At 42.0% G+C, this 23290-nt stretch overlaps 1 protein-coding gene across 1 annotated transcript; it reads right to left on the bottom strand.

Moving 5' to 3' along the window:
* Positions 1 to 5820: 5820 nt before the first annotated feature.
* On the bottom strand, positions 5821 to 17256 carry usp44 (ubiquitin specific peptidase 44). Its single transcript, XM_034226084.1, has 6 exons — positions 17138 to 17256; positions 13151 to 14851; positions 11899 to 12094; positions 11038 to 11146; positions 7491 to 7741; positions 5821 to 6766 (listed from the first exon to the last, which is right to left on the bottom strand). The coding sequence occupies exons 2-6, from the start codon at positions 14690 to 14692 to the stop codon at positions 6642 to 6644; spliced, it is 2223 nt and encodes a 740-aa protein (XP_034081975.1). The 5' UTR covers positions 14693 to 14851; positions 17138 to 17256; the 3' UTR covers positions 5821 to 6641.
* Positions 17257 to 23290: the final 6034 nt, after the last annotated feature.

The following is a 23290-nucleotide window of genomic DNA, read 5'->3' as shown; positions in this document are numbered from 1 at the left end:
GATTAGTCAACCGCCCATGTCTAACAGTGTTTTTCCGGCTCTGAGCGGACCTACGTTTGCTAGTTGTTCAGTGTAATATGCCAACCTACTATGAACAAAAGCTAGTGGTTCATATTAGGCTAGCATGTGACATGTTTACAATTGCAATCTTATACGGTAGTCTGCTACGTGTCGGTCATTATTTTTAGCTTGCATTAAACAATGTTTTTCCTAGCATATATAACTATAGGTAGCATTGTTTATCTTTGTAGCATACATGCTAGGAAAGCCAACTATAATGTAATTAAGTTTCGCGACTGACCGTACGGTAAATCACCCGGAGTATACTGTATATGAGTATTTCGTGTGTGAATGCAGACATTCTCGTGCTATGAGAAACATGTAAGGCCATCTGCTGACATTGTAGTTGATATATGTAAACGCTAGCAACTTCGTTAGCCCAGTGTCAATGGCTTGTTCTGTGTAATAAAACCACTATGAACAAAAGCTAGTGGTTCATATTAGGCTAGGAAGAACGTGTTTACAATTGCAATCTTATACGGGTAGTCTGCTACGTTCGGTCATTCATTGTAGCTGGCTGGCATGAAAACAATGTTTTCGCCTAGCATGTCTACCTCTCGGTTGCGTCGTTGTTTATCTCGGTAGCATACACGCTATGAACGGTAGCTCGGTTAGGAACGCCAACTATAATATACTGACCGTAGGGTAAATCACCCGGAGTATACTGTCTATGAGTATTTCGTTTGTGAATGCAGACATTCTCCTGCTATGAGCAGTGCTGGAATTGGGCCGGTACTCACCGGTACGCAGTACCGGCACTTCTGGTTCTGACCAGTGCTGGAATTGGGCCGGTACTCACCGGTACGCAGTACCGGCACTTCTGGTTCTGACCCATGGAGTACCGGCACTTCTTGCTCAGTACCGGCATGCTGGCGGTACTCCGGTACTCATGCACCGTGCCAGTACTCAACACTCTTATAGTATAGTATAGTATTATACATCCATATATATATATACAGCCGCCCGGTACTCAGTAGATGCGTCATGAGGTGCCGAACGGACATTCTCATCGCTCTAACGGCTGGAGTTTCACAGCGGCTGTCAGCTGTTTACTCCTGTCATTCAAACAGAACGTGCTGGAGAGGGGGCGGGGCTTATCTTCTCCATGTAAATACTGTGGTGGAAACGACTATGTCAAAATTAACCTATTTGACCGTGATTTAATAGTAATACACGTTTCAAAATAATAATAATAATAATAATGCCGAAGTAACAACATACTGAAAACTGTTAGTAAAACCATGTTTTAATGCTTTACAATTTACATACCTAGATGCACGTGTGTTGTGTTTATGCAGTGCAACTCCCACCCAGTGGGTGGCTATGTAGAGTGATAGAACAGAGCAGGCACGCCCCCGAGAGAAGGAAAGCAAGTCACGTCACAAATTAGCATTTCTAAAATGTTAGCTTGGATTAATAAAAGTGCAAAAAGACAGCGGTTGTCGCCGGAAGAAACTTCAAATACAGAGAATGCTGTGCCTGTGTTGGAAATTGTGTTTGATGGGGAGCTTTCTTTGGTTGATCCTCCTGCTCCAAGTTCTAGTGCATTAGCATTAGCACTAGCTCCGCCGCCTCCTCCAGAGCCTCTAACGTTAGCTGCTGCTGGCGCAACTGCCACCACCAACACCGGGCAAAGCGATGCACCTGACTGCTGGACAACGGACCAGGTGCAATATTTTTGCACAGCCTGCCTGGCACGTAACAAAGACCAATGCATGGCTCCTTCTTAAAGATAAGAAGCTAGGATGTCGGATATGCAGAGATGTCAAATCTTTGGGAATACACACTGGACAAGGACTGAAACTGTCAACTGAATGGGGTGAGTGTGCAGTGTCTCATTTCGGTGTTGACAAGGGCAAACAACAAGCTAGCCTGAGAAAAAAAAATCAAAGAACATAAAGAATCACAAGCCCATGTAAAAGCTGCTGACATCCTTACATCTGCTTCACGTGAAACTATTCAACATCAAGTGCAGTCTATGCATAAATCTGAATTAGACACCACTATCAGAGTTTTTCGAACGGCATATAAAATTGGCAAACATAGCCGGCCATTCACAGACATGCCAATTGATTTGAATGTACAGAAACTGAATGGGCTGAACGTGGGCAGGGTTTTGCACTCCAATAAAACCTGTGGCGAAATCATCGACCACATAGCTCATGAGCTGAAGAAAAAAAATGGCAAAAGACATTACAGAAAACCAAAGAAAACTCTGTGTTTTGGTCGATGAATCTACCACTATTAGTGGTAAAACGGTGCTTGTTGTGTGTCTACGCTCAGCATTAGCTGATGCTGAGCCCGAAACGTTTTTTTTGGGAGCTGATCGAGTTGGATGGAACAACGGCTGATGACATCACAAAGGCGTTAATGGAGTGTCTTGGAAGAGATTTTAACGAGGACTTTTTAGGTCAGTGTTTCGTTTCTTTTGCATGTGATGGGGCTTCAGTCATGCTAGGGAAGAGAACAGGCGTTGCTACCCAGTTGTGTAGTAAATTCCCAAGCCTGTTTGTGTGGCACTGCTCCAATCATCGTCTAGAGCTGGCAGTTGGGGATGTGGTCAAGGAGGTCTCAGGGCTCAATCATTTCCAGATCTTTTTTGACAAACTCTATTCCTTGTTCCATGCCTCCCCCAAAAATCAGAGGCAGTTAGCGCAGTGTGCGCAAGCAGTCGGACAGCGTCTCCTGGTGATAGGGCGTGTTTTGTCCATCCGCTGGGTGGCTTCAAGTGAAAGGAGCGTCAGAGCAGTCTGGGAAAACTACCGAGTGCTTCATGATCACTTCACAAATGCTGCAAACGACACGAGCAGGGATTCCAGAGACAGAGCAAAGTACAAGGGCCTGGATGATGTGCTCACATCTGCAACGTTTGTCAGCAATCTGGGACTGATGTACGATGCGCTCACAGAGCTCAGCGACCTCTCTCGGCAACTCCAAAAAAGAGAGATGACACTGCCTACAGCAGATAGGCTCTTAACTCGAGAAATACGAGTTTTTGAATCCATGGTCACCATGCCTGGCCCACACATGACTACAGTTCATACAGCTCTAGCTGAGAAGTCCTTCAAGGGTGTTGCCCTGCGTGAGAATGGCAGGCTTGTACAGATTCATGCAGGTCAGTTTTTCCGCAGTATGGTAGAGAATCTGAGACACAGAATGACTTCCACAACCTCCTCTCATGTCAGCACAAGAGAAATCCCATTACATGGCCGGGAGGCCCGGGACAATCAGCTAATCCAGGACATGAAAGTTATCCATCCTGGAAGTTGGCCTGAAGAGGAGTTAGACGTACAGTATGGGGACGTAGAGGTGCTACGTTTGTGCGAAGTGCTGAAAGTGGACAGAAGAGAGACTGTTCAGGGCTTTCGCGAATACAAGGAAACCAGGGCATCCCGTACACCTGCTGCCATGGAGCCTCTACTGAAAGCAGTCCGAACCATCGCTGTCTCCACTAGTGAGTGTGAGCGGGCATTCAGCTGCATGAACGATATCCTTACTGCAAAAAGGAATGCTCTCTCTGTCAGCCGACTGTCCAGCCTGGTTTTCATTAAATGTAATGGACCATCACTAGGACAGTTCAATCCGGAACAGTATGTGAGGTCCTGGCTGGCAAAGGGAAGGAGAAGTGCTGATGAAAGAGCCTGTCCAGCTCCAGCCCCTGATACTGATGTCCCCATGGCCTTCTGGAGCCTTTTCTAACAATGTGAAGTATATTGCAAAGCAGCTCACCCAGTGAGAAGACTTTTGGCATAATGTGCCGATTTGTACAGATCCTGGAGATAGAAGGACTTCAGACCAACCAGGGAGTTATCTGATCAGCTTGGTGTTCAATGTAACTCTTTACCATGGCTCAGACTTTGTTACTTGCAGTTACAGTTTCTCATTTTAGATTGTGCAAATTTTGCATTTGTTTTTACATGTTCTTTGTTCATGCTCTTTATCATTTTTCCTGAGTTGGAAAGTTAGATTGCATCATAGTTTACTTTATACATATTTGTATTCTTCAGTGGTGAAGTATATTGCAAAGCAGCTCAGCCATGTGAGAAGACTTTTGGCACTTTTTCGTTTTTCGTTTTCTGAGTTGGAAAGTTAGATTGCATTCAAAATGTACAGAAATACTTAATTTTGTTAAAGCTTTTTATAAAAAATGCTTCTGACCAGAGCTTTGTTTCCTTGTCATTAATGTTGAACACCACCAGAGGGGCTCTCACCTGAAAGGTCTCTGCTTCATGTGTCTTCAGCAGAAGATCTAGACTTTGATTGCTATATTTTCAGTTAATATTGACCTTACTGAGCTTTAGCCATATCCGCTGCCTATCATAAAAAATGTTAAGAACAGTGAACCTTTCTAAAATATACAGTAGTAAAGAGACAAACCCACCAGCATTATAGTAGCCAAATTCTTGTTTGTGGGCTGTATATATAAAATTGACTTGAAAAAGTTGCTGATTTTAGAGTACTGGCACCTTTTTCATTCCAATTCAAGCACTGGCTATGAGAAACATGTAAGTCCATCTGCTGACATTGTAGTTGATATATGTAAACGCTAGCAACTTCGTTAGCACGGTTTTGAACTGAACCTGAGATTCCAACAGTATATGCTTGGCTGGCAGAGGGTGCGTCTTAGCTCTGGGCTACTGGGTATCCAGACGTCACGATGCCCAGGAAGAACATGAGAAATCTCCAACGAGGCGTTTTGGGGAGGTATTTTCTGTGTTAAGAGTTTTACTCCCTACAGGGTCTACTTTGAGGGTTTTTGACTCTGCAGACCGTTTACATGCATAACAACCTTCATAACACACAAGGGGACGTGTAATAACCGGAAAAGCATGACATGGGACCTTTAATGCTTTGGAAAACGTTCATGCCAATAAAGCTCATTTTAATGAATTTATGAAAAAGGCAAAATACTTTAAAATATGAATTTGAGATTTTGGGCTAACAAATAAACTTCCCTTGGCTCTCTTCCTATACAAACTGAGAACAAGACCAAACCAGCATCTTTTGTAGAAAAATGAAAAAATATTCTCATTTATTGAGGTAATTTTCTAGAACAAAATTGAGGTAACAATTTGCATAGTATAACTTCCATAAATGTACACACACCCATTCACACATTCATGAAGTAGTAGCAAAAACATTTTCCAACAACATGTCACAAAAATAAAACAATACAAAGTGTGCTTTGAATAAATGGTTCAGGTGGAGAATACCTTTTTTTTGTACAATTCTCTCCATTATGGAGATAAATGTCAAAATCCGGTTAAATCCTGATATTTTACTGAACAGATGGTAAAAGAAAATCAGTATGAACATGCAACTACTCAATGGTGATGGAACAGTCATAGCTGGTGGTGTTGAAGAATCAGGCAATATAAAACTCTCAAAAACAGTCAATGGCCTCTTCTAAAATAAAAACTCTGAGAAGGATTGTATAAAAATACATTCATAATCGAAATGCTGGTCTGGGTGGGACTGTAGGTGTTCAGATTACACTTTGCAGGATTTATTGGAAGTATAAAAATATATTCACCAACGAAAGGGCACTTATAGTACACCTGTTCATGGATGGTTCACGCTCTGAAGACAATTACATTCTGGAGCAGAGAGGTGGCAGCATTTAGCCAAATAAAACAATCCCTTTGGAAACTTAAAGTAAGGAGGGGGGGGACACACCCAGCAAATGTTGAACCATTTTGGAAATGCTGAGGTTTTTACACACACTTCCCCCAAGGCTTTGGCTTGAGGTCTGCCAAATAAACCCTGCCCTTCTTGTGTACAGATCCTTGACGATAAACAGAGTAAAAAACTATGCGGACAGCGTATTCTGTAGACATTTTTGGCAGGAAATACAGCCGTTTTTGCTGCTGCTAGCTACAGTACAGTACAGGTTGATTGAACGGTTCGCTCGTCGGGAGCTAGGTCATTGGACAGACAAATTAATTTAGGTTGTTTGGTCACTTTGAAGACTGTGAACCGGTCAATGCCATTGGGGCCCCAATAAAAAAATATATAAACTTTTTTCTTCTTTTTTTTTTCATGGGCCCCTTGCTGGCTCTGGGCCCCGGTGCGTTGCACCGGCTGCACCGGCGATAGTTACGCCACTGCGTCCTTGCTAACACTCATCATCATTTAGCTGTCAAACACAGGGGGAGCATTTCTAGTAAGTGAACAACTTACATCCAGTAATGTAACGACTATCTAAAGTGACATTTCAACAGCATTTACAATCAACAAGTCACCGAACGCAGACGCGTGAACACACCTGTATGTGCGACCTGTGGAGGACACTTTGAGTCTGGTTGCTGCTACTGAGACACATCTTGGCTGATACTCTTCTTTATAAAATACAACTGTACACAAATCAAAAACATAATATTTTCAAAAAAATACCTAAATATTAACACCATATACAAGAAGTTCACAAAGCAGAACCGTGATTTTAAGAAATGTTTTCGTCTTATTTAAAACTATAGACTTAAAAGACCAATCCTCAAGGATATCAAATGCCCAAAGAGAGAGAGGAACAAGAACCACAACTGGGGCTGTGCTGATATCGCTGAGGAGGGGGGATTGTGATCCTATAGCGGCCGGTCTTTGTCCTGAGTTACTCGCTGTGTGTAAAAGAGGATGTAGGCCTGAGCACGACAGACCTCCTCCACTGAACACACATTCAGCTTGGAGTCATTACAGTGAACCCAGAAGCCTGCAGGAGAAAACAAGGAAAACAATTTAATGGCTGCAATGTCATCTTTAAAGCAGAAGTACACTTTTAATTTATTTTTGTGCTGACAGGCTGAGGTTGTTATTATAAGTATCTGACATTATAATCCCCTACAGAGAAATGTAATGTTTTTCTTTAACTCTTCTTTTTTAGTCTATTTGTAATGGTGACATGTCAGGCAGAAGGCATTGGTCAAAACATTAGTGAGAGTGGGAAAAAGGATTGCCGGTGTTTTCAGTTTGTTGCTTTATAGAACAAAATGTGAAGCTTTTTAAAAATCTAAATGATGTTCAATGTCATGGATTAATATCTTGATTTTGATTTTGATTCCAGAAAAATAATCTTCCATAAGTCAGTCTTAGTTTCCTCGTTAAATGTGGGGTTTTCTCTGGAAGTTTTTTGTTTTTCTTCCTAGGGTGTGTAGTACAAATGTGTAGTCTTTTGATATTGGGCTAAATAAGGATTGATTGGTTAGGTAGTAGCACATTAACAAACATACTAAGATTGTTTAAGAGGTGAAAGAACAGCAAGTGCATTTTATGGGGCATTGTAGGTAAACAAAATAAAACATTACGAGCAATAGGAGAGGGGTAAACAAATTAAGAGCATAAACTAAGAATTTCCAAGTTTGAAGCTTAAGGTCTATGAGAAAAAACATGGAAATTCTCCAAGACTTAAGTCCTACGTTCCCGAGAGAAGATCTCACCTCCTTCTGTGTTGTAGCAGTAGGATGTGTAATGACCAGAGCCAAAGCCCTTCCCATGATGCATCACCACAGCGGAGAGGTCGTAAACGAAGTGCTTGGGGCTTGGCGAGCCTGTGGAGCTGGGGCTGCTGGGACTGGAGCAGGAAACCCCTTTGGGCGATGGCTCTCTGCAGCAGTAGAGCTCCATGTTTAGAAGCTGGTCGAAGCGGACGTGGACTCCGATCTTCTCCCGGTGGTTACGGCCAGACCACCTGAGGACCAATCACAAGACAGCAAGCACATCAGCCAGAGGTGTGGACTCGAGTCACATGACTTGGACTCGAGTCAGACTCGAGTCACAAATTTGATGACTTGAGACTTGACTTGACAACATCACAAAACACTTGCGACTCGACTTGAACACCAATGACTCAGGACTTGACTTGGACTTGAGCCTTCTGACTTGAGGTGACTTGATCATTTAATTCAGAGGTCTCCAACACGCCGATCGCGAGCTGCCGTTAGAAGAGCAGACTCCCGTCGGGGAGAGCAGAATCTTCAGCCACTCCTCTTGCTGAGAATCCTTGCAGGCAGGGGCGGGTCTTTATTTAGCTGGGCCACCATGCGGCCAATCATATGCGAGGACACACTAGGATCATACCATTATGTGAAAGAAGGGTGGGGGGCACAGCATGTGTAGTGGTACAGGCCAGCTGCACAGAGCCGGATTTAAATGCAAGCGCGTCGGAAAAAGTCAAGAAATGAGCGAAAACCGAAAAAATAAGCAGCATCTGGCTGCTTTTCAATGATATTGGAGAAAGCAAAGCTGAGTGCAGGATTTGTAAAATGAAAATAACCTTCAGAGCAGGGTTTTTTTTTTGGTAACCACTCAGGATTTATTGTCAGAGGTGGGAGAAATTCAGACAATTAAAAAAAGTTACAATCAGGGTTCCCGCGGGGTCTTAACAAGTCTTTCATTTGTTAATCTGAATTTAAGGCCTTAAATAAGGTCTTAAGGTCTTAAATATGATTTAGAAGGTCTTAAAAATTATCGGATTTGAAAGGTACTTCTGTGTTGCGATAGCGTCTAAATGTGTTTTGGGGGAAATGTCCGGGCTGCAAAGTAATCACTGCGGTAACAGCCTTTCAGTTCCCCCCAACAATTTGCATTGAATTAAATCAACATGGAACCAGTAATCACTAACTTTGTTTCCCCCTGCCCCTTAGTGGAGAACACCCAACTAGTAACCTAGCAACCAAGCTTCAGCTCATGTTGCCTATCTTCGAATCTACTTACAAATAAATATGGGGAAGTGTAAGTTCAACCGTATTTGGTTGGAAAACATCTAATTTAGTGCTTGGTTGAAACCAGTGGAGGGAACGTGTTTGAAGCCCGCTGCACCTTTTGCAAAATAAATTAGCGTTTGTTTTTGCTAATGTAGCGTTAGCTAGTGCAGCGTTAGCTAGTGCAGCAGCAGCTAGTGCAGCGTTAGCTAGTGGAGTGTTAGCTAGTGCAGCAGCTCCCGCAACAACACCGGGGGACCTCCGGGCGAAGTTTGGGTCCACGTCAACCCTAAAAGCGGAGGTGCTGTAGACGCTAGGGGTTTCACCAACTAATCGACTACCTTTACCACTAGTCGGCGCTGTAGGCCCTAGTCGACTAGTCGTGTGAAAAATGGAGGTAAACGAGGTGCTGCAAAATGCTCCAAAACACGTCCGACATTCTTATGTATGGCAGTACTTCAACAAAGATGTAACTAACTCCACAGTGAAGTGTCAGTTGTGTACAGCTGTACTGAAGTACAACAAAAATACATCTGCTATGCGCAACCATCTGAAGATGAGACACCCGCTGCCGACAGCTAGCACTAGCAGTAATGCTAGCACCAGTGAGCAACGGACCGGCGTCAGCACAGGACAGAGGCAGACGAGCAGCAAGAAAAACCGGGTCAACAGTGATGCGGATGATGAGCTAGGGTTTACTGCCAGCGGACACTGCATATCCCCACAATGGATAACCCACTGGAGTGGTGGGCAGAAAACGTGCACCGCGTCCCCCGTTTAGCCATGCTTTCGAGGAGCTACCTGGCTATTCCAGCCACAGGCACCCCGAGTGAGAGGGTTTTTTCCCTGGCAGGCAACACTGTCACCCGAAAGCGGTCAAGCCTCCTTCCCTCACATGTCGATGCGTTGGTGTTCCTCAACGCAAACCAAAAACCTGGAAAGGTGGACGTTATCGTGGAGGACAGCGAGTAAAGTGTTGCGCACTGGATTTACGTGGCATTTCAGTAAACAGAGTTTTTTGCTGTCGATTTTGGTGAGTCCAGTTACTGTTTGTTATTTACTCAGCCATGTAACACAAATTAAAATGCAGTGTTTAATGTAACTGTATGAGTTCCAATATAAAATACAGTTGTACACCTCTCTTTGTGTGTCTTTATTATGACGTAACGACTAGTCGACTACTATTTTGAAAAACGTGTCGACTAGTAAATATTGGTAGTTGTGAAACTCCTAGTAGACGCTAAATACCGTAGCTAAACACCAATCATACAACAGCAACGATGAAATAGTGTAGCTCCACACACACACACACACACACACACACACACACACACACACACACACACACACACACACACACACACACACACACACACACACACACACACACACACACACACACACACACACACACACACACACACACACACACACCACACACACACACACACACACACACACACACACACACACACACACACACACACACACACACACACACACACACACACACACAGTTCTGTACTGTTATGCTGTTATGTTCAGTCACTGTTCTTATGTTGAACATGAATACATTTACTTTGTAAGTGATTATGGGACGTATTTCTTCTTTCATATCAATTTTCCTTCATACTTTATTGCCGTGAAATAGGTCTTAAATTCTATTCAAAGTGGTCTTAAAAAGGTGTTAAAAAGTCCGCCTCGCTGCACATTATCCCTTGCATAAAGATAGATTGTGGGTCCCTTATAACATGTTGTACACAGTAGAAATAAACATTCTGGTTACCTCAACATCAGGGATCTTATACATTAAACTCCTTCTGAATCAAACCGTCACGGTAGCCTTACCTTATTGATCCCTCTTCAAATAGAAAAAAACACGTTAATAATCAAAAATGGATTATTAAATTATTAATGTGACTAATAAAGAGCAATTTGATTATTAAGTATTATTCTGTTGATCAATGTCATTACATTTGTTGAAAAACACATAATGACTTGTTTAAGACTCGTTTTGTCAAAGTTTAGGACTTGGACTTGACTTGAACTTGCCCATCCTGACTTGAGACTTGACTCGGACTTGAGCGCAAAGACTTGAGACTTGACTCGGACTTGAGCGCAAAGACTTGAGACTTGCAAAACAATGACTTGGTCCCACCTCTGACATCAGCTAATGAACCATTAGTGTGCTTCAAACAGTAGTCTAAAAGGATGAACTACAGCTGGGTTATATGGAGAAAAATACTATTGATTAATATATATTTGGCTACAGAGGTTGACTGACCTGAAGCGTTTGAGGTGAAGCCGCAGGACCTGAGGCAGTTTGTGGACCATCAGCTGTTTTTTTGCTTCAGTCAGGAGCAGTGGTTTGGAGGAGGACCGCCGCCTAGCAGCTGAAAACAAGAGGAATGATTGGCATGCAATGCAAACTCTACTGAGTTTCACATCAGCTTGTCATCGTTCATGTGACGAACAACTATGCATGCTATAGGACAAACTCAGGCCATTCATTCAGTCTTGCACAGCTGGAAATTCTATGGCAGCAAGTATCCATCAGACAGTTTTTTTTTATTCTCATACCTCTCTTTTGGCCATTGGTATGTTTTTCTAGTAAATATGTTGTAGTTGTAAACAAAGACTATCTTTAGATATGGAAAAACACCACAACACTAGTTCCAATTGGTGTTAAGTCTTAATATGTGGTAAAAACATATAAAATATTTGAAGACTTTTTTGATATTCAACTAATAATAAGGTAATAGGAACCAAACACCATATCATATATTTAGTATTTGGACATATGCGATTTCCCCTTAAATATTAAGGATTAAGGAAAAACAGTCATCCATGTGTCCAAAGTGTGGTAGTTTTCTATAATGAGGCTCATCTTACCTCTTTCTTGTCTATAAATGAAGGCTAAACAAACAGTTTAAATAAACATGTTAGGTTCATAGCGTGATTAGCCATGTCACACAGACTTTAAGGACATGTTTGGACTAACATAATACAACAACTGGATTGGGTAGGTAGGTAATAAAAAAGTCAGATCTAACCACAGTCTAGCTCTGAGATTCATATTAACGCCAGATGTAAAAGTCTATGTGTTAAAAGATAGTGTGTGTATGTTGACATTATTTTAACTCACAGTTGCACTGCTCACAGGCGTAGATGTTTCCCTCCAGCGCTTCAGTTTCTGTGAACTTGGCCAGCATTTCAGTTAAATGGCACGAAGCCTGAGCAGACTCCCTGCTATTCCTGTGATAGCGCTCAGGGAACTCCAGAGACAGATCCCAAAAAGGCTCCACAGTGTTTGAGCGGTGGTCGCAGGCCAGGCAAGTCACCTACATTTGAGAGAGAGGCAAATAAAGATGTTATACATATTATTCTAACCCTAATTGTTCCAACTGCCCTGCTTATCCCGTCTGCTGCTTCCTGTCCCTTTTTATATTGTATGAAAAACAAAAAATACAGAAGTGGTGATTAGCCACATTGCCAAGAAACCCGAAACCTTACACAGCCCTCTATTCAGCAAGAGCAGGTGTCAGAGTGTGTGCTTAGCCTCCACAAGTAGTCATTATTCTAATTTCCTCGTACCGACTCCCTCCATTTCTCATCTATCAGTAAAGTGATGTTGAACTTGTTAGATTATTATGTATACATACAAATATTGTCATCAGCTTCTCACGCATCTGTAAATGCTAAACTATTACAATTACACTCAGCCCATGAAAAACAACATAGTAGAATTTGACTGCAGTGAGAGATTTGAAGTGATGAATCCATCAAGGCTGTTTTAATCTGAATTATGCATTTCAGTGAGCGCTGAAGGCTGTTGGATTATCAATGGAGTGTGTGGGTAGATCTGAGTAGGTTCATTGGTGCGGCAGGGATATCATAGCTTGGAATATTAATTTACTTTTCATTTTATTTAGCTTTAAGAGTGCTTTTTCTCATTTAAGTTTATTTTCAGCTTTACAGAAAGATTAAGTTCTGTTTTTAATATATTTATTTGATCTACTAACATATTTTAATCATGTTCTTGTTATTCCATTTAACAAGACATATGAAAAAACAGTGATTCATTGTGAAGCTCCTAGAATGTAAAGTAAACTAATGAGGGAAATTCATGCGGTAGACTCTTTCTTGATAGTGATGTAATAGCTAAATAATGAAACTTAAATTATATTACAACTGTTAATATTTTCCTATTGTTTCACTTTATTCTTTCTTAATTTACTTTTAATTCACAACAGTATTTTGTGTACTATAATAAACCTGGTGTGCACACATCATGGTGAGTGAGTCAGGTGAAGCTTGTGACCATTGCTCAGTTAGTTAATGGTTATGTGAAAGTGAGTGCGGGTGATTCTGTGTTTTAGTGCATGCATGTGTCGTACCTGGCTGAGGAGCTGACCATGAAAGATGGTGTTGACCACACTAAGCACCTGCTTGATGAGTCGTTTCTGTGGGACCCCAGCAGTGGTCGTGTGCTTGCCAGTGCTCTCCAGCTCGTGCTGCACCTTGTCCAGCAGCTCACACAGGAACTCCTGAGCGTCCTGCTGGGCGTAGCCCCTGAACGCCGGGATCAGCTGCCACACTGAGTGGAGCATGGCAAAAGGCGATACCAGCGCCCACTTGCCAGACCACATAACCTGGAACAAGGTGTGCAGCTCGTGGCAGAGAGAGATGTGCTTCGAGCTGGGCTCTTTGGGTTGGATCAGCTCCATGCTGCGGGTCCGTGAGGCCCCGCCGCTCAGCCCTGCCCCAGATCCTGAGCTGGCCTGGAATCCCCTCCTTTGGATCAGCGTGGACTGGGACGGAGAAGTCAGCTGGCCGTGGACGGCGGATGCGAGCAGCTCCAGTGCCTGCGTCAGATCAAGGCGCAGAAAGCACTCCCTGAAGAAATGGAGGTGGCTCAGCACCTGTAGGATGGAGTTCATATAACAGGTGTTGCCTAAATTCCTCAGGCCCGTCACTCCAGGAGTGACTGTGGGGCGTCGCTTAAAAGGTGAGCCACCTTGTTTGGTACTCTGCCTGCGGCGAACAGGTGTTTGGGCAGAACGGGGGGTTGCTGATTTGGGCTTAGATCTGTTGGCAGAAGAACAGCTCCTAGTTTTGGGAGGTGGTTGGACCTTTTTTGTCCGCCCACCTTTCTTAGGTGTAGCCATGGCAGGGCTCTGAGTCCTTGGCCCGCGGGTGACAGACGTGGGCACTGGGGTTTTTGTCTTTCTGCGTGCACTCCGAGTGGTTGGTGCTGCAACTGGAGCTTGTGTTACACGCTGGCTCTTCCGATGTAACCGCCGACTCTTCCTGAGAGGAGCATTCTCCAGCTCCACCAGTAGCTTTCTCTTTGTAGCCTTCCTCCTCTCCCTTGCCTCCCTTTTCTGCTCTTCATCCTCATCCCTCTTTCGCTCTTCTTCCTCTCTTTTCTTCCCACATTCAGTCATTGCAAACCAGAAGCGAAAAACACGTCCCATAAGCGCCCTGCGACGATGCCAGAGCGCAGTAAACATCCTGTCCTCGTCCCTCAGTTGCAGCTCCCGGGCACCTGATGGCATGAGGGCATCGCCGGCTGCGCTAGCAGAGCGGAGTGTGCGCCCACTACGTGTGGTTACCTCATAGCGCTGGCTCTGGATGGCGCTGAGCGTACTACGAAGCAGCTTCAGGTCTCCAGTGGTGTTGTCATTCAGGACATAGTCGTCACACAAGTAACAAAAAACGTAAAGTTCATTAATTTCCATAGCCAGCGGGTGGTGGTGCTGCTGAAAGTGCTGCAGAGCGTGTTCCTCGATGTAGCGCCCGCACGCCACATGAGCGCAGCCCAGGCAGGCCCATATAGACTCGCTGGTGTTGCAGTCTACGCAGTGCCACTTCTGGGGGTTGAGGATGGAGTGATCCGGGGCTAGTCGCAGCCGCCCCACATGCTTACACCTGTCCATTACACACGCCGGCCTGCCCAGCTGGATGGCGGGCCGTGTCAGTCAGAACCTGACCGTCTGTGTGTGAGTCTGTGTGTTTCAACGTTTCACAGTGGCTTCATATCACCATGGTGATCATGGTGAGCTGAGAAAAGGGACCCTCCTAGGGCATGGTGGCCTCTAAAGGGGATCGAGAACAGAGTTAGTCAAGATGAATGGAACATGGAACTGTGTTTCAAATCGGATTTTCTTTAGCAGTGTAAGTTCCTCATAATTATCTTTTTGTACTCTTTTGAACACCTACCCTTACAGCAAGATTTGTGTCCCAAAATAACATTCCAAGTGAATTTTTGCTGTCCCATAAACAAAATGACAGTTTTGGTTGATAAAGGCGTTTCCATCCCCGGGAAGGATTGGCCCTATTAAGTTTGAGGAAACCCATAGGATTTTAAAAAGGTGTATTTATACATGATAATGACATCTGATCATTTTGGCGGAAACACAAAAGTATCTAAATGTCAATATGTCTAACCTCCATTGAGTCTTTTTTAAGAGGCAATAGCAACACTCAGCAAACTGCGGCAAACTGCCAGGTGGCACGCAGACTTTAACATTTCAACAGTAACAGGGCTGGTTGATAAACATGACTGCAATGAGTGTTGCCAGGCGCATCCACTGAAAACAGAAAGGTGTGCTAGTTAACATGGGCTATTGAACCTGGATGTGACACTATAAACAACACAACCCTTTGAGCTTTTCCAGAGATAGTCACTCATATAAAAATAAAGAAATAAAAACTCAGCAGGCACGGTGATATTTGCCAAGGTGACATCACAGGGGTATAAACATATTTTCCTCTATCAAATTGTTTTACAGTAATCTACTGCTTATAAACAGCAAGTTAGATACAGCTAAAATCCCAGTCTTTTTTGATCTTCTGACTGTGGGAGAGTTGCCCCAAAACACAGTTTGAACAAGGGGTTTTACTTTGGTTTTGAGGCAACCCAACAATCCGTCTTCTCTCAAGCTCTTATGGCTCCTTTTCACATCTCCGGGGGTTGAACAAGTTGGGATCCTTGAGTGGGCTGAGCCCTATCAACCCCCCCACTGAGGTCAAACAAGTAAGATTATCCAACAAAAGGGTGACTGAGTTTGCAAAAGGGTGCAGTCTTTGTCTGGGTACAGAACTACCTTTGCTGGGCAAATGAATGAGTGAAAACCAGGGAAAGCAATGTGTTGCTAGAAAATGGCACATTTTAGAAAACAGAGAAAGTAATGGTGATGGGAGGACAAGGAAACATGAAGTTTCTTAATTGAGAAATATATTGTCCTTCTACTTTATTGTTCCAATCGCTTCATTTCATTTAGCATTTAAAACGCCAAACAAGGGGTTCAGATCAACTTGGGTGTTATTTTAGTGCGAGTGGGCGTATTGAGTCGGTAAATGTTCAACAGTTTGGGATGTCTTGAGTGTTTCCAGCTACTGCAGACAGACCCCGTTGAGTTGATAACCAACATAAACAATGCTAAATCACAGAGCATAAAATAGTGTCCGACTGATCCGTTAGGTGGTATCCGGATAAGCAACCAAGGTGCAGAATAACGTGGCACTACTTTTATTAGTAACTTCAATGTCCACATCATAACATCGCCCAGGATTACCCTCAGTGTACATTACAGTTATCACAACAGAGCTTTACAAATAAAGTAATCCACTTCATAAATAGTGAACGTGTTATATTGCAAACAGTGCGAAGACTATTGGGAGAGTTTCCAGAGTTTCTAATGTCACCGAAGTTTTACCAGCCAGTTAGCGCGCTTAGCCTGGTTGTCCTTGTGACTGCATGGTCTTAAGTGCCTGATCACCCCAGACTCACGTTACTACAGTTGCACTAAGTCTCAACAAAACATGGTGCGCTTGTTGAGCATTTCAACAATGTGCACGACAAAACGGCTAAACGAGACGCGTAATAAGGACAGTCATCACAGCCCAACTTTTAGGTAACGTTGCCTCTCCAGCTAAGGTAAGCTAGCTACTGCTAGCATGTAATTAATACAGCTAAGAGGAGTTGCTATGACAAAACATTCAAATCATACATAAATGCCACCCAAACCACTTACAACCCTCACAGGACGATAATAAAAAATTAAAAAACACATACGTGACGTTTTACAACACAAGAGCCACGCATGTCAAATCTACCGTTTTTCTTGTATTTATAAAAGAGGTTAGTGAGCCCTAGCTGCCCTGCTAACATTAGTCTAGCATGCTAGTTAGCATTAGCCTGCCAGGCTAACTGAGATAATCGTAACAAGTTCATGCGTTAACCGGAGGTCAGCTCCCAGCGGCCGGCTAGGCTTTAAAACCAGCCGACCGGACGTGTGTAAACGGCAACTAACATATCATCACCTACACTTCTAACATGTTAAATATGAATGACTGTGAGAGAAAAGAAAGCAGCATACCGAGCCTCTCTTTTACGGCAGTAACTCCTCTGTTTCTAAAATGATCGCCATCTTGTCAGTCCCTGTAGCGTGGTGTAGGCTCAAGCGCGTCCTCGAGACGTGACGTTGTTGTTGTTGTTGTGATTGTTGATGAGGATGGAGATGTGGAAGATGATGGTGATCACAATGTGTATTTAGAGTTGAATTATACTGTCATTTTAATTGTTGTTGTCACTCCTGTTTGGCGTTAACTATTTAGGTGACATACTGTAAATTGTTACTTTTATTTATTTAATTTTTTTTATCATAGTGTTCAGTTTCAGTCTTACTTATAAGTCATTTGCAGGATGAAGAACATTACAGCTTCAACAGTACAATGAATGTATTGCACTCTTCATACAACTTTTAAATTACAATAAGATGGTAAATAAAATGGTATGACATATACCATTTACCAAAAATATAGCTTTATATACTTACAAATATAAACAAAATAGGATTGAAGTATGTGACAAGTTTATCCAACAGTATTAAACAAATGTATTAAGAGAATATAATGAGATACATAGATAAACATGTAGCACTATATAACAATACAAAGCACTAAGCAAATCAAAACCTACAAACAAAGTAGGGAACATGGATAAATAAAAAGAACAAGCAAACACTACTTAATGACACTAGAACATTTTCACTTTTTCATTAAAGGATTAAATCACTGCTTTGCCCTGACGAAGTAGTGCCATTGTATACCACTAGAGGGAACTGTTAAATCATGTTCTAACAAATGTAAGTACAATGGATGGTCCATCCACTGTAAAGAGGTCCTCCTTACAGTCAAGAATAACCATCTCATATGAATCATTTATCAAATCAAATCAAATCAAGTTTTATTTATATAGCACATTTATAAACGATTTTTGGTCGAGCCAAAGTGCTGTACATAAAATAAAAATAGCCTACAGTAGAGACACTTTACAGCAAATACAACAGCACAGATTGTTCAGAATATCAGTATGAGAAAAACGACACCCTCTATCCTTAGACCCTCACATCGTACAAGGAAAAACTTCCAGAGAAAACCCACAGTTTAAGGGTAAACTTCCTCACATCTCTTCTCTCATTTCAATCTAGTAATTACAGTACACAATATATGTTATAGATTAAATTACTTCTCAAAACTAGCTGTACAATTCTAACATGTTAATGCATTATTAGTGTAGTGATGTAAAATATAGAATATTAAAACAGCGTCAAATATGTCATTATGCATAACACAAGTAAAGTATTTTGCTACTTTAAGTATATTTTGTTTACTTTCGGATTTTTTCTTATAAAATAATATTTTAACGGGTGGTACTATTTCTCAAGTAACATTTCTGAATACTTTTTGCTTTAACCCTGAGAAGCCCCTTCTTTCATGGAGAAGTGTGTGTGTATTATCCTCCTGCCCTAAGGCTATTTGGTTGTACCTTTAGATGGTATTTTAAGTCCTGTGTGCTGGTGTAGGATGCAGGTGTAGCACTTCATGCTGGTGAATGGGGGCTGGTGGCACTCTGCGTAGATCCTATCTGACTAAGCCAGAGTTTTTACAAGACAAAACCACCTTAATGTCTATTGTTTGGAATTAAGTCTTGACTACGAAAACATAACAGGGGAAAATATAATTACAATGTCATATATTGTTCAAGAATATTTCATCGTCATGGAGAAAAAAACGTGTTTGTTGTTATTATATCACATTGTGAATCCACATACAAATGATATTAACTTCACATAGACCTTTATGAGAGAATAAAGAGAGGAGTGTTTTTTTATTCAGGGTATTGCGCCTGAAGGAGGACTTTTACTGTAATCTCAACACACGCAATCCGACTGCATGTGAAGAATCCCTCTCATGTACTGATTAGTGGGGAACTGATCCATACAAGCCTTCTTAAACCCCTGCTGAACAGCGGGAGTGGGGTAATATGTGTGTGCTTTTATGTGTATGTGAGTTTCAATAGACCAGAGGTGTGTGTGTGAGAGAGATTAGTGGGCGTTTGTGAGTGACTTAGAGAAAGAGGTATGTGTTGATGTGCCATGCGATGCCTGTGAATCACCTCTAATGTTTTTCTCCCTCTGTGTCCCCGGGCCTTCAACGCCGTCATGTCCACACTTGCTAACTCACCCTCCCTCTCTCCCTCCTTGTCTTCTTTTCATCTCATAAACACACATTTTTCTGTTACAATACCTCTTAGGACCTAATGTTGATTCACCTGCGTTAAACAATATTTTTTTGTTTACCATCAAATAAAATCTAGAAATAAAAAATTCTAGATACAAAGTCTTAGAGAAATAATACCTCGGCCTTGCTCAATGTTGCTATTCTCATGAAACCTTGTTTTCAGCAAACAACCCGATAAAAACTGGGGTAAGCTACCCTCCCAGCCCCAAACAGTAAACAGTGAGCAGGAGTCTAGGGGAAAGATATTTTCCCATGGGTTTGTGAGGACGTAATTATGATGCAGTAGGCTACCAGGGAATACATTAGTCAGATACCCAGTCATATTTTTGATAAGGGATGTTGTTATGTATATCTTTTACCTAATTCCGGTAAAAGATAAATATATCACTTCTATTTGCTCCTACAAAGCACCTTTAAACTCTTGTATTGCTTTATCTCGATACTAAGAGACGCAACTTAAAGCTATACAGGTGTAAGTTATTGTTGGAGATTTTGAGAACTATGCTAACTTTGTTTTTCTCCCAGCAATTCAGACTCCAGGAAGTCACTTGTCTTTTTTATTTTATTTGTGCAATAACAAACATCACATGTTATATGCAGCAACTATTTTTAACATAATATCAAACATGTTTCTATTATACATTTACCTAACAAGTGTTGACCCCTTAATTATCTCTTGGTTAATTGAGGCTCCGATTAGTGAACTTTAGAAATGGTAATAGGCAGGCCAAGACAGGTGTGCTGTTTCTACCGCAAGTCATTGTGCTAAGCTAACCTTCTGCTGATAAAAACGTCATTGTTTTATTGTCATCTCTGCAAGAAAAGGAATAATTCTACTTCCCAATAACAAACGTAATCTTTTACATTTGCTGATGTCAGGTGGCTCTTTCTCCTGGCAACCATTGTTATGTTCAGGGTAGTGACAACAATGTTTGAATCGAGACAAACAATACAAATAAATCCATCATCATTCTCATGTGTTTGCTTGAGAGGTAAAGTTAGAGAAAGAGAATCTAACACATACATTGTAAATAAACCCTCATCTAAACCCTAAACTTGAGCCTTAATGCAAAGGGTTTGTCACCTGGACCTCTTAAGAATAGAAATCCATAAACACACACAAAGCAACCTACACCACTGCAACCTGTTTGCATTGGACGTTGGTTTGATAATGTCAGTGAAAGGAAGCCATTCCGGTGGTTTCATGGTGTAAACGCAGCTGGATACGCTGTTGGCTTTGTGGCGGGTGAAAACACAGGTGCTAGTGAATGGAGCCAGGGGAAAATGCTTTATTTAGCCTGTCAACAAACTTATCTCATGTAATTCCTGCTCTCAGATTTGCAGCCTGGTGAGGCTGAATGTATGCTTTGGCTACTCGACAGCTCCTGATGTTTAATCTGTTTTTAAAAGAGTTTCCCGGCTTGTCATGAGGTCCTGTTTTCCCTACCCAACCGTCTGTCTGTTGTCACGTTGATGCATACTTTGGTTCATAATGCCTCGATGACATCAGGTCCTTGTTTTCATGGCTGTATAATAATCAGCAGTAGCGTCTCAATCACTCTGCTATGTCAACACCACCCTCCCTGTTCTGGCTTGCTCTGATGATTCTCAGGTACAGAAACATTCCTGATGCGTGTGTGCATGCATGTGTGTTTTTGCGAGCAATTAAAGGGTGACTTTGGTATTTTTCAACCTGGATACTATTTTCAAATGTTTTTGTATCTAAGTGAGTAATGGGCACAACCATTTTTGAAATTGGTCCAATATTGAGGGAGAGTGCTGCAGCATAGAAACGGACTGCAATGCAATCCAATGGGGAATTCAGAACTGGTAATGTACGTCCAATAAAAGTACTTATCTTTTCAACCAACCGGCTCAGATTTGTTTTACAAGGGTCTGACAACATTAAAGAAAAATCTTTACTGAGAAATGAAACCCTTTTTTATACCGTTCACTTGACCTGTTTGATAGTGTGACATTGGGCCTGTTGCCAGAAGATAAATGTGGAAACGTGAGTGATAGTTGGAGAGAGGATTGCCTGTTGTCAGAGTTTGTTGTTTTGGGCCTATAGAAAGTGCAGTTTGTTGTTATCTGAAATATTTTCAATGTCATGGCTCAATATTAAGTGAAAAGAGAATGCTGCACTAGATGTCAGATCTGAGCCTGTCAGTGGCAAATATAACAACTTTTAGTGGATGTCATTTGACAATTTGGCATTGTCTTGAAAGTTGCAGCGCTATTGCCCAATCAATTCAAAGAAAGGTGTTCCTATAAGCCACTTTGACATACAAACATGGGGAGAGAACAGGAGGAAAGATAACAAAGTAACCCTTTATGTAAAAACCAAAGAGCTTCAATAGTAGAGGACTGAGCTGGATATTTTTAGGTGAAGGACCTCAGTGAGGGACTTTCAGTCTAGTTTCCTATACACCATAATCTCCTCATTTCCTCAGTAAGTGAATCACAGCTGATGGGATAATACTGACCACATGACTCACTTATCCAGCACACACTTCCTCTTAGCAAACTCCTGAAAAGAAATTCCCATTGTTTTCATATTTATTTTTGCCTTTGTATTTTCCTCCCTCTGCCTGGGACCTTTGGGTGCTGGGAGCTGTGTGACACCCATAGCAGGCCAGTTTGGGGGCGCCTGTCTCAGGGTAATGGGTGCTGTCGAAGAACGCATTGTGACGAGAGGAGGGGAAGGTGGGGAGGGGTTATTGTCCCCAAGCCTGCGGGAGCTGCCATGCACTCCATGGCCAATAGCAACACAAGAATGCTGACAGGACAAAGGCCATAACTCCATTCTATAGCAGCACAAGCGGGGCATTGTGTTCATACAGGCACACACACTCGTATAAACACACACGCATTTATGACTACAATAACACACATACACACACACACATAAGCTATACTGGAGCAAACTATGCATCATTGCAAGCATGCCAAACACTCATTCATCAAGTAGTTTCCCACACCATGCAACCCCCCACAGGACATCTCCATCACAGGCTGAGAATGGCCAGTCAATCTGGGGACAATGAGAATGGGCGAGCGAGCTAGAGAGACAGAGAGAGTGAGGGAGAGAGAGGGAGAGAGGAGGTCCAGGGTTCAGCTGCAGCAGTTCATGTGTTTGAGAGAACTCCCTGTTGCGTCTACGCTTCAAGGCCAGTTCCTGCGACTAACCTGAAGGACTGCACTGAGCAGTTAGTAGAAAGAGTACTTGAGCACTTTACTTAAGTCAAAATACAACAATGTAACATTCTACTTTAGTAAACAACATACATAAGTATTAGCAGCTAAATGTAGTAAAATTGTTTGACCCTCTGATTGATATATACAGGATGTTACTGTTTAAGCTGCTGAAGGTGAATCTAGTTCGAACTACTTAATATACAGTTTTATATATTCTATTTTGGGATATATAAGATGATTGGACCTTTACTATTCAACCACATTGGAAATCTCACTTTGTTGGAACTGCTAATAACTCATGCAGTATATTTATGTCTTATTTACTCTTTATAGTATTGTTTAATGGCACTGGACTAGAGAATTGTTGCTACCAATCATTTATCTTCATTCTCCAACTTTATGTTGCAGTACAGTAGTGAAGTGAATGTTCAATAAATTGCAATTTCCGGTTACAGACATTTGAACTTCGACAGGAGGTCCGAAATCAAAACTCTAAAGGAGCGTTAATGTACATTTTCTCAGTTGTCATTTGAATTTTTGGAATATTTTGAAACCCTTTCATTGAAGCATTGATGCCTTATCTTTTAATGTTAATCAAAGTTGGATCTATATCAAGTAAGTTGGGCATGAATTGAAAGACTAAAAGACAAACAAACAGACAAACTAGGCCTACCTAAGAACCTAAAGTACAAGTAAATGTACTTAGTTACTTCCCTCATCTAGCACTGAGGCATTCCCTCCAGACACAT

This window comes from Gymnodraco acuticeps, unplaced genomic scaffold (genome assembly GCF_902827175.1).
Source record: "Gymnodraco acuticeps unplaced genomic scaffold, fGymAcu1.1, whole genome shotgun sequence".
In the NCBI taxonomy this organism is placed as follows: domain Eukaryota; kingdom Metazoa; phylum Chordata; class Actinopteri; order Perciformes; family Bathydraconidae; genus Gymnodraco; species Gymnodraco acuticeps.
Note: the sequence above shows the minus strand (reverse complement) of the source record. Positions and strands in the feature narration are given on the sequence as shown.

Bases quoted from the DNA above. Each gene is read 5' to 3' on its own strand.
- usp44 (XM_034226084.1), bottom strand. From the start codon at position 14,692: ATGGACAGGTGTAAGCATGTGGGGCGGCTGCGACTAGCCCCGGATCAC. The intron at 11,147-11,898 runs GTGAGTTAAAAT...TCTTGTTTTCAG, and splicing joins CGCCTGTGAGCAGTGCAACT to CTGCTAGGCGGCGGTCCTCC. The intron at 6,767-7,490 runs GTGAGATCTTCT...TTTCTCCTGCAG, and splicing joins CTGCTACAACACAGAAGGAG to GCTTCTGGGTTCACTGTAAT.